The 12189-nt window shown below is 21.9% G+C and overlaps 1 protein-coding gene across 1 annotated transcript; it reads right to left on the bottom strand.

The window, feature by feature from the left end:
• Positions 1-2580: 2580 nt before the first annotated feature.
• LOC127282576 (kinetochore protein NDC80 homolog) lies at positions 2581-10891 on the bottom strand. Its single transcript, XM_051306906.1, has 2 exons — positions 10578-10891; positions 2581-4416 (listed from the first exon to the last, which is right to left on the bottom strand). The coding sequence occupies exons 1-2, from the start codon at positions 10750-10752 to the stop codon at positions 2723-2725; spliced, it is 1869 nt and encodes a 622-aa protein (XP_051162863.1). The 5' UTR covers positions 10753-10891; the 3' UTR covers positions 2581-2722.
• Between the last annotated feature and the right edge of the window lie 1298 nt (positions 10892-12189).

Here is a 12189-nt window from a genome sequence, read left to right as displayed (position 1 = left end):
GTTACATACACTTGTATCTTTCGCGTAAGGAATCATTTTTAAAAGGACAAGTAATTAAAATGTAGTTAGATATATTGGATATAGTGTACAATGAATAAATATTATTCCATTCAAAATAGATTCTAAAACATTCGTTAGAAATTAATATCGAATACTAAACTGCAATAACACTTTCTTGTATACCCATTTATTATTATGATTTCACAAACTTTCTTTCTATTATATAATAATGTTAATTATTGACAAATATCGAATATAAATTATTTTTGTAAAACAATGAACTTTTGTCATGGTAAAATGTTACATTGAAGGACGTAAATACTATAGACATTTTTTCTTAGAAACAAATTAACCATTGTATCATATTATACATTAATATGATTCATCATTCTGAGATATAGAAATTTTAATCTATGGGACAAATTAAGAAATACTGTTAACCTGAGTAATTATACCTATAATAACACTATTTTTTAAAAAGCAGATAATTAAAATTAAATATTTCCAAAAAAAAAAAAAAATTTTGAACTGTTACCGGCTTCGAAGCGTAGTAAGAGACTTAGAAAAGTATGAAAAAGTATAATTTTTATTTTTAAAAAAAAGGATCCCCAAAATTGAAAAAAGTATAAAAAAAATTGCCATCTTTAAAATGAAGTAAAATATTAGTTTTCTAAGTTTGACGTTAAAGTGTAAATATTTTTTTGTCTAAAAAAAGTGAAAGAAAAATTCTGAGGAATAAAATTAACATCATTTTTCTCATGATTATTAAAAAAAAAAACTATCTAGGTATTGTTAAATTTCGATTAACTTTTTGTTTTTGACACAACTATGATTATTCCATAGAAATGATTTTTCACATAAATTTTTCTTTTACAAAATAGCATTTCATACCGAATTTATTTTAAACGAATGTTTACTCAATGTAATTTTTAAAGTACCGAATTTTTGATTTAAAAAATTTCTCTTTACCCAACTGTTTCTTGAAAAGAATTCTAATTTAACCAATTTTTTATTTATTAGATTTCTCATTCAGTTGAATTTTAAGTAATTCGAATTTTTAAATCCTAGAACTTGGAATCGGAGGCTTATATAAAATATTTAGCATTTTAAAACAACAATTTTAATTAAAAATCTCCAAAAATTCAATTATTTCTAAAAATCTTAACTCGAACTCTTACAAAATTCAATTATTTTTAAAATTTGTCATTTAAAAAGAAATTATGTTAAATGCTATTTTGAAAAATGAAAATTCGTGTAAAAAATAATTATATAAATCAGTAATTCATGGGGCTAATGATAAATCATCAACTTCGCAAACTTTTAGGAATCAAAAAATTCGCTAAAATTTAAAATTCTTGAGTTCTGTTATTTTTAAAATTATTTTTTGAAAAAATTATCATTTAGTGGCTTTTTTGGCCAAAATTAGTAGTAAAAAAGTAGCCTTGTCGAAAAAAAAGTATCAAAAAAGTAAAAGAAAAAGTGTGTCACTTCAAAGCTTGCTATTACGTTATGTTGTGTATGTCTAAAGAGTTCTTAGACAAAAAAAATTCGAATTATGTTTCTTTTTATCAAATGTGAATTCTATTTTTAAAAATATTGTAATAAATAAAAATTCAATTGAATAAAAATTATGATGAACATTTTATATAAAGAACAATTCAAATTTAAAAAAAAAAAAATACGTCGGTGAAATTCACAACGTTAATGATCAACGATTGTAAAAAAAAATCATTTTTATCCGAAAAATAGTTTTTTTTTTTGCCTGTAAATTATTTTCTTTCAAAAATTGTTGATCGCAAAATGTTATAAAAATTTGTTTAGACAAAAAATTATAATAATTTGTATAGAAAAATAAATTTTTCTTCTAACTCGTTGATTATAAACGTTGTAATTATATATTTTCAAAAATATAATTTAAATTATTATTTAAAATTGTTTAATTATTTCCAGGGTGACTAGCAAGAAGTAAAAAAAAAATTCCCTGACTTTTTCCTATTTTTCTTTGATAAATATTTAATATTAAAAAAATTAAAAGTATCAAATATTAAAGTATTTTTAAGATAATAAAAAATATTTTATTTATTAGCATTATAAACTTTTTCTTGCACTGAAAAATTTAAAAAATTCGTAAAAATGTTCATTTTTGGCAAATTTTTAAAAATTCGCCTGACTTTTAATTAAATTCCCTGACCGTTAGACACCCTGATTTCATAATTTTTTGAATAAATTCTTTAATATTTAAATTTTTGAAATTTTTAAATCAAAATTTTTTAAATATAAAAAAAAAGTCAAAGCTTTTAATTTCAATTATTTTAATTATGATTTATTTCTATTAAATCCATTTAATTATGTTATTTATAAAAAGAAACTTAACTAAAACACTTAACAAATTTTTATTTTTTTTTTCAAATAATTCAATAAAATTATTAAATGATTGAATTATTTAAATAATTACTAAATTAAAATTATTGACAAATATCAAAATTAAATTTTTACAAATAATTTGTACCAAAAACGTTTTTCATACTTTTAAATATTTTCCAAATTTTCAATAATTTATAAATATAAGATATAAGAATATAATAATAAGAATAATAATAATACAAGTTTACATATTTATTACATTTTTTTTTTTTAATTATAAACTTTAAAACTGAGTATTTAAAAGAAAGGGTAAATTTTTTTTTATAATTATGTACAAAAATTATGTTAATAAAAAGATTCAATCTTTTATAAGAAATTGTTCACGTTCTTTCCTCAACCCAGCGAGAATAGAATAGAAATTTTCAAAAAATATACACGCATTTTGCTCTAAATATTCTTTTCGTCTTTTTAATGAATTCAATTTATCTATTCCTTCCTCTAATTCATTATTTAATTTAACTAAATCAACTCGCGATTCTTGAATTAATTTAATTTTTTCCTCTAATTTTTTATTTTTCTCACGTATATCGGCCTCTTCTAATTTTCCTTGTGCAACAATTTCATTAATTTCAATTTCAATCTCCTCTGATTTTCTCCCCATATCCTCTTCAGATTCCATAACTTTTGACAATTTCTTTTCTAAATTTTGTAATTCAACATTATTTTCAACAATTAATTTTTCCACATCATGTAATTCTTTTTCTTTTTTCGTTTTTAATATTGTCAATTCTTTTGAGACATTTTTTAAAATATCTATTGACAATGTTGACGATATATTTTCTGGTAATTCAATTTTTGTTATATCAACACCTGTTATTCCAACAAATGAATTATGACAATCGCGATTATATTTTAAAACAATTTTTGTTAAATTATGATTTAACGATGCCAATTTAATATCACGTGAATAGACATCCTTTTGAATATCATCGACATGATTGGAATATTCTTTTAAAAATTTTTTTATATCATTACATTTGGCAACAATTTCATCACGTTCTTCAATTGTTATTTTTTGTTGATCAATAGTGAGTTTTAATTTTTCTTGTAGTTGTAAATTTTTTTCAATATCATCATCTAATATATTACAATCTCTTTCAACTTTTTCATTTTCATCATCAAGATTTTTGATATGTTGATTTTGTTCCAAAAAATAATCATCAATATTATTATTGTCTTGTTTTAAATTAGTTAAAATATCATTTAATTTTTTTGTTTCAATATCTAATTGAATTCGTAATTCTTCTTTTTCAAATTCACGCAATTTATTTTCATAATCAGCTTTTGCACGTTGATATGTTTCATCGCTAACATCATAATGTGATTCTTCATCTTGTAAATATTCTTCGACAAGTGTCTCTTCAAGTTGTGCATCTTCATTCCATGCAATATACCAATCCATCATTGAGAGAAATAAATTACGATTTTTTGCTGCTTGATCGTTAACATTTAAAAATGGCAAATTTTTCAATGAAAATTGTTCAAATGCAAGATCTTTTAATTCACAAAGTTCAACGAGCCAACTTAACCATGCTAATGAATTTGGTAAACCGTGCATTGCATTTGCCGTTTTTAACCAGGCCTTTGTCATTTGTCCCATATAATTAAGTTTCTTGGCAATTTTTGGTATTTCCTCGACATAATTTATGGTATTTAATGTATGTTTAATACCCAATAGTCCAACGAGTAAACCTGACATATCGACAAACATTTTTATAGACAATGGCTTTAAACTACCATTTGTATTGAGCATAGAACTTTGTTGAATATTATGAAAATAATTTTCAATTTTTTTGATCATTAATGTTTGAAATGCTTTATCGGCTATTGGTCTTGTATCTTTGCGAGGTGCTTTTCCAACGAGCATACCGGCACGTTCGGCAGATGGTGAACGTGTATTTCTTTGGACTGACATTGATAACATTGCAGAGCGTGGTGCATAGGATGCTCTACTTGGTGTTGCCAAACCATAATGTCCTATTGAAACTTTTCCTGCAAAATAAATACAATTATTAATTATTTGTCATAATTACAAAGTTGCAATTAGAGGGACTATTATTTTTGTCCGAAAATTTAAAAAATTGAACAAAATTTATAGATGATCAATTATTTACTTCCTGTATATGCCATTTTGTTATCTAATTCATTTGTTTTAATAATTTTCAGGCTTTGGATCAACTTAAAGGCACAAAAAAAGTCGTTTTAGTCGATTTTTTTTATTTTAACAAAAACATTTTACAGATTTTTAAATAATTTTTTTTTTTTAAATAATAATACTTTTGGAAGGGTTAAAGTTGAAATTTTTAGAAATAATTGAATTTCAAAAGATTTTGTTAATTTTCAGACAATAATTAAATTTTACAGAACTAAAAATAATTTATCAAAAAATTTTAGATAACATTTTTTAAATGTAATTTAATTTTCAAAGATTTACAATTGAGATTTTTGAAATTAATTGAACTTCAAGTGAGCCGCCGGAAAGTAAAAGGGCGCATAAAATTTGTACGGCCGTTCGAGTTGGCCCCTGACGCTTGAAAAATCGATTTAAAAAAAAAAAATTTTTTTTATTACTATATTACTGGAAATTTTATTCCGCATCTTTTTTCTTCTATGAAAAAAATCTCTATCTTTTTCGGTTTTCGAGTAAATCGAAAAAAACTGGATTTTTAAAAAACACAAATTTAATTAAATTTTTCACTTCAACTCGCTCTAAAAAACAAAGTTATAAATATTTTTTGACAAAATTTACAGGAATTATAGTTTAAACTATTCTTAAAACGACAAACTTTGTAAGAGGGTCATTCCATTATATTTCACCTAAAGTCGTTGCGGCCTAATTTTTAAAAAATTTGGTACTTTCAGAAATGATTCTTTATAATATTTAGGAAACGAAATAAAAAGAATTAAGTTTAAATTTTTATTATTTATCTCAAAATATGTATTTAAAGTGGACAAGGTGCGGAAAAATGTCACCTTTTTAGCATTTAGAAACTTTTTTTAAAAACATAGAAAAATTGTTAAAAGTGTAAAAAAAATTATTTTTTCTTGTTTAGAATCGATTAATTATCTATTTTTTAATGATTAAAGTAGTAAATAAATTAAAATAATATATAAAATAAGTTTTCAAAGTTGGTCTGTCAAATAACCTAATTTTGGGATTTTTATTAATTAATTATTAAAAAGTGGAATTATTAAATAAAATAAAAACTCACTGAATGTAAAGTATTTGCGGTGAACTATCAAATTTTCTTAGCACTTTTTACTTTTTCCATTTATAAATGTAAAAAATCTTGAGTCGAAAATTGGCACTTTGTTGATTTTTCCGATTTTTAATCGCTTGTAACTCTTTTGGTGCAAAATAAAAACTTTTGAAACCTGGCGGAATATTTAAGTTATATCTAAATAAAAACTCACTGTAATTTTCGTGATGGATTTTGATCGAGATTAGAAGAAAATTTAATTCCAAAATTGTACGTATATTTCCAGGTTAATGTATGTAATTTTTCGTCTTTGAAGTAGTGGCCCAACTTCAAGTTTAAAAAAATTACATACATTAACCTGGAAATATACGTACAATTTTGGAATTAAATTTTCTCCTTATCTCGATCAAAATCCATCACAAAAATTTAAGTGAGTTTTTATTTAGATTTAACTTAAATATTCCACAAGGTTTCAAAAGTTTTTATTTTGCACCAAAAGAGTTACAAGCGATTAAAAATCGGAAAAGTCAACAAAGTGCAAATTTTCGACTCAAGATTTTTTACATTTATAAATTTAAAAAGTACAAAGTGCTAAGAAAATTTGAAAGTTCACCACAAATACTTTACATTCGGTAAGTTTTTATTTTATTTAATAACTCCACTTTTTAGTAATTAATTAATAAAAATCCCAAAATTAGGTTATTTGACAGACCAACTTTGAAAACTTATTTTATATATTATTTTAATTTATTTACTACTTTAATCATTAAAAAATAGATAATTAATCGATTCTAAACAAGAAAAAATAATTTTTTTTACACTTTTAACAATTTTTCTACGTTTTTAAAAAAAGTTTCTAAATGCTAAAAAGGTGACATTTTTCCGCACCTTGTCCACTTTAAATACATATTTTGAGATAAATAATAAAAATTTTTAATTAATTCTTTTTATTTCGTTTCCTAAATATCATAAAAAATCATTTCTGAAAGTATCAACTTCTTTAAAAATTAGGCCGCAACGACTTTAGGTGAAATATAATGGAATGACCCAAGAATGTAATTTTTTTATTTCGAAAAAAGTTATGAATTTTTTTGTTTCACAGTGACAAATTTACGTTTCCAAATTTTCAAGGGCTTCGTTTATCTGAAAAATTTTCAGTCAGTGAAAACTTATCCCGAAAAAAATATTCACTAGGGCCTTACAAACATTTTTGTAAAATATTTTTGCAATTGGAATAGCCGTTTACGAAATATTATTGAAAAACTATTTTTCGTCAAACGCGCGCGAGTCAAAAACTTCCCGTTTGTGTAGAGCCGGCTAGTACTCAGCGATGGCTGCCAAGGTCGTTTATGTTTACTCGCGCGCGTTTGACGAAAACTAGTTTTTCAATAATATTTCGTAAACGGCTATTCCAATTGCAAAAATATTTTACAAAAATGTTTGTAAGGCCCTAGTGAACATTTTTTTCGGGATAAGTTTTCACTGACTGAAAATTTTTCAGATAAACGAAGCCCTTGAAAATTTGGAAACGTAAATTTGTCACTGTGAAACAAAAAAATTCATAACTTTTTTCGAAATAAAAAAATTACATTCTTACAAAGTTTGTCGTTTTAAGAATAGTTTAAACTATAATTCCTGTAAATTTTGTCAAAAAATATTTATAACTTTGTTTTTTAGAGCGAGTTGAAGTGAAAAATTTAATTAAATTTGTGTTTTTTAAAAATCCAGTTTTTTTCGATTTACTCGAAAACCGAAAAAGATAAAGATTTTTTTCATAGAAGAAAAAAGATGCGGAATAAAATTTCCAGTAATGTAGTAATAAAAAAAAATTTTTTTTTAAATCGATTTTTCAAGCGTCAGGGGCCAACTCGAACGGCCGTACAAATTTTATGCGCCCTTTTACTTTCCGGCGGCTCAAGTGATTTTTAATTAAAAATTTTTGATGATTTCACTAAAAAAATTTATTAGAAATTGCAGACAAAAATACAATAATTTGAAAACCATTTTTAATTGAAAAATGGTTTCAGATAGTTGAATTTTCAAAGAATATTATAAAAATAGTTAAAAATAATTCAATTTCCTTAGAGTTATAATTGAAATAGTTAAATTTCAAAAAAATTTTAGAAATAATTAAATTTTAGAAGCTTTTAAATTCAAATTTTTGAAAATAATTGAATTTTCTTTGATTTTGAGTTAAAATTTTTGAGAATAATTGAATTTTAGTTGATTTTGAATTGAAAATTTTAATAATAAATAATTTTGAGTTAAAATTTTTGAGAATAATTGAATTATAGTTGATTTTGAATTGAAAATTTTGAAAATAATTAAATTTTCTTTGATTTTGAGTTAAAATTTTTGAGAATAATTGAATTTTAGTTGATTTTGAATTGAAAATTTTGAAAATAATTAAATTTTCTTTGATTTTGAATTGAAATTTTGGGTAATAATTGAATTTTATTTGATTTTAAATTGAAAATTTGGAATATAATTGCGTTTTAAAAGATTTTGAATTGAAATTTTGGAAAATAATTGAATTTCAATTGAAATGTTGGATAATAATTTAATTTTAGTTGATTTTTGATTGAAAATTTTGATAATAATTCAATTTTAAATTAAAATTTTAGGTAATAATTGAATTTTAGCTGATTTTGAATTGAAATTTTTGAAAATAATTCAATTTTATTTGATTTTGAATTGATTTATGATTTTGAATTAAAAATTTTTGGTAATTTTATTTGATATTTTTTTTAAATTATAAATAATTGTTAAATTTTATAAAAATTTTAATTGAAAAATAATTTGAAATAATTGAATTTGTGATGAATTTCATTAAAATTATTAAAAATAATTAATTTAGTGAAGAATTTTAGTTAAAAATTTGTTAAATAATTGAAATAAAGAAGATCTGAAGAAAATCTGCATTTTATACTAAAAAAAAAAATATATTTTATTTAAAAAACTTTTTTAAAAATGTAAAAAAAAGTCGAAATAGTCGCATTTTATTAAAATAAGTCAAAAAAGTCGTATTTTTGAAAAATAGTCGGAAATAGTCGAAAAAGTCGTATAATCCGAGGCCTGAATTTTTTTTCCCGCCTTTCGGTATCATTCGCAGGCCTCGGATTAAACGACTTTTTCTGACTTTTTTTTCGAAAATACGACTTTTTTCGACTTTTTTTTTACAAAATTTTTAAACATAATATGCCTTTTTTAGTATACAATGTAGATCTTCCTAAAATCTTCTTTATTTCAATTATTTAACAAATTTTTAACTAAAATTTTTCTCTAAATTAATTATTTTTAATAATTTTAATGAAATTCTTCAGCAACAGATAACACCAAAAAAATTATAATTCAAAATTACTTAAATTCAATTATTTTCAAAAAAAATTTCAATTTAAAACTTTTTAAAATTTAATTATTTCTAAAATTTCCCATCTAAAACTTTCTGAAATTTAATAATTTCAATTATCATTCTTCCGAATTTTCAATTATTTTTAATGATTTTTAAAATATCAGGGGTGTCTAACAAGGATTAAGCAAAAAAATTCCCTGACTCCTCCATGACTTTTTAATAACCTTATTTCTGCTTTCTTTAGACAAAAATATGGTTACTGACATATTTAACAATAAATTAATTTCTAATGGTAGTAACAAATGGTAATAAAAACCATTCAAGTTTTTTTAGATTAAAAAAATTTTAAATTCACAAAAAATTTTAATTTTTTTAGAAATTTACAGAAATTTCCCTGACTTTGAATGAAATTTTCTAAAATTCTCTGACTTTCCCTGACCGTTAGACACCCTGAATATTCTTAAAAAAATTAAATTATCTGAAAGAATTTTAAATACAATTTTTGTCTTTAAATTTAAATAAATTATTCAGCAACAGAAATCAACAAAAAAATTTCAATTCAATCACTTGAATTCAATTATTTTAAAAAATTTCAATTTGAAACCTTTTAGAATTTAATTATTTCTAAATCCATCTAAAATTTTTTGAAATTTAATAATTTCAACTATAACTCTTCCGAAATATAATCATTTTAAATGATTTTTACAGGCTTTGAAGCGTAGTAAGAGACTAAGAAAAGTATGAAAAAGTATCATTTTTTTAAAAAAAAAGTATCCCCAAAATTGAAAAAAGTATAAAAAAAATTGCCATCTTTAAAATGAAGTAAAATATTAGTTTTCTAATTTTGACGTTAAAGTGTAAATATTTTTTTGTCTAAAAAAATTGAAAGAAAAATTCTGAGGAATAAAATTAACATCATTTTTCTCATGATTATTAAAAAAAAAAAAACTATCTATTGTTAAATTTCGATTAACTTTTTGTTTTTGACACAACTATGATTATTCCATAGAAATGATTTTTCACATAAATTTTTCTTTTACAAAATAGCATTTAATACAGAATTTTTTTTAAACGAATGTTTACAAAACGGAATTTTTCAAGTACCGAATTTTTATTTGACAGAATTTTTATTTTTCAAAATTTCTCTTTACCCAACTGTTTCTTGAAAAGAATTCTAATTTAACCTATTTTTAATTTATTAGAATTCTCATTCAGTAGAATTTTAAATAATTCACACAAATAATTTATTATTTCCTTGATAAAAATATAAATATTGTTCGATACTCATGTATTATTAAATTAAACGTTTAAATATTTATTAAAAGATAAACTTCTAAAAAACAATCAGAAAAAAATATGACGATAAATAATAATATATTAATTAATATTAGTTGATTTGAAAAGAACATTAATAATATAAAACTTATTAGAATTTTATTATTAAAAAAAAATTGTATATTAAAATTTAGAGAAAAATTCTATCTACGGACAATCGAAACAAAATTCAGTCAAATGAAATGAAAACAAACGTGAAAATGATTTAAATATAAAAACTAAACAATGACACTTATAATATATTAAAAATAATGAATTATTCTTACCTGATTGTTTTATTAAATTTGATTTTCTACCACTAAGTCGATCTGTTGATAAACTTCTTATTCGAGGTCGAGGAATATGAGAACCATCTGATGAACCTCTATATTTTTGAAGTTGAGTTGTTCTTCTGTGACTATCCGAACGATCCGGTGGATTTGATGAAGAACGTCGTTTCATTTTGTTTTATATAATATTTTTCACTTCTCTAATTAAAATAATAATCTTTGTCGCAGTTCATTTGATAAACAACATTTATATTTTCAAATTTAACCGTTGTTACGCATGGCATAGCCAATGACTATCTAACATAGAATAACTTTCAGTGAGATATTTTTCACCGCGCAACAATAGCGCACTCTACAGAGTATTTTATTGTGACGTCATTTTCCCTACCAGACGGTAATTTTGCGCAGATATTTATTTTACCGACACAAATATATGTATTCTAGTTTTAATTTTGGCGCCAATTTTTAAAAAAAGAGAAAAAATAATATAAAGAAAATCATTTTTTTTATTATCAGACCTCGGATTATACGACTTTTTTTTAACAGTTTTTACAAATTTTTTAAACAAATACGTCTTTTTTTAGTTCATAATGCAAATCTTCTTCAGATCTTCTTTATTTCGATTATTTAACAAATTTTTAAGTAAATTTCTTCACTAAATAAATTATTTTCAATAATTTTATGAAATTCAATAATTGTTTAAAATTTAAAAAAAAACTACAGCAGTTTAAATTTGCAAAAAATTTTTTTCAAATTTAAAATCTGCAATTAAATTATTTAAAAAAAATTTTTATTTAAAAATCTATAAAGTTATTGTTCGAAATTTTTTTGACTATTAAAATAAAAAGTATAAAATTAAAATTTTGAAAATTTTTCTTCGCTTATAAAATATACGCAATAAATTTTCTTGATAGTATTTTTATAGAATTACGTATTCTTATTAAAGAATTAATAAAATTAATTTTTAATATCTAATTCATTATTAAATGTAAAATATTTATTAACTAATTAAATTTAGTTAAAATTAAAAAATTTGACTTTTTGGAATTTATTTGTAATTTAAATCAACTGAAACAACTTTTTTTGCACCTTGAAGTTGATCCGAGGTCTGCATTATTAAATTAATTTAAAATATTTACGTTTTTAATAAAAATGAAAAACAATATTAAACAATTTTTAATAAAAAATTATTAGAAATTTTTAAATTTTTTTAAAAGAATCCGAATTAAGAATTTCATTTTTTTTTTTTTTGACATTGATCTAAATGAAATTAACTATATTTAGGCCAACAAATAAAAATTCTGTTAATTATTTTAATATTATAAATACTTTAACTTGAATTAATTTTGTTCAATATAAAAAATGAAAAGAAAAGGTACAATTTTTATTTTTTACAATAAATAATTTCATAATTATAAGGATTGATTTTCTAAATTTTAATGTTCACTTTCTATTTACTTTTTTAATATCAAATTTCATTTTTATAAAAATAAATTTTTTTCCATTAATTTTTTTTAATTCAATAAATATTTGCATTTTGTTTTTGCGACATTTTGTCATCGAAGAATTAAGAAAACAAACAATGAGAAATAAAAGAAACACAAAAATA

Source organism: Leptopilina boulardi, unplaced genomic scaffold (genome assembly GCF_019393585.1).
Source record: "Leptopilina boulardi isolate dan_hultmark-lab unplaced genomic scaffold, ZJU_Lbou_2.1 LbouV2_300, whole genome shotgun sequence".
NCBI classification, from domain to species: domain Eukaryota; kingdom Metazoa; phylum Arthropoda; class Insecta; order Hymenoptera; family Figitidae; genus Leptopilina; species Leptopilina boulardi.
The sequence above is the reverse complement of the archived record's forward strand: the minus strand, read 5'-3'. Positions and strand labels throughout refer to the sequence as shown.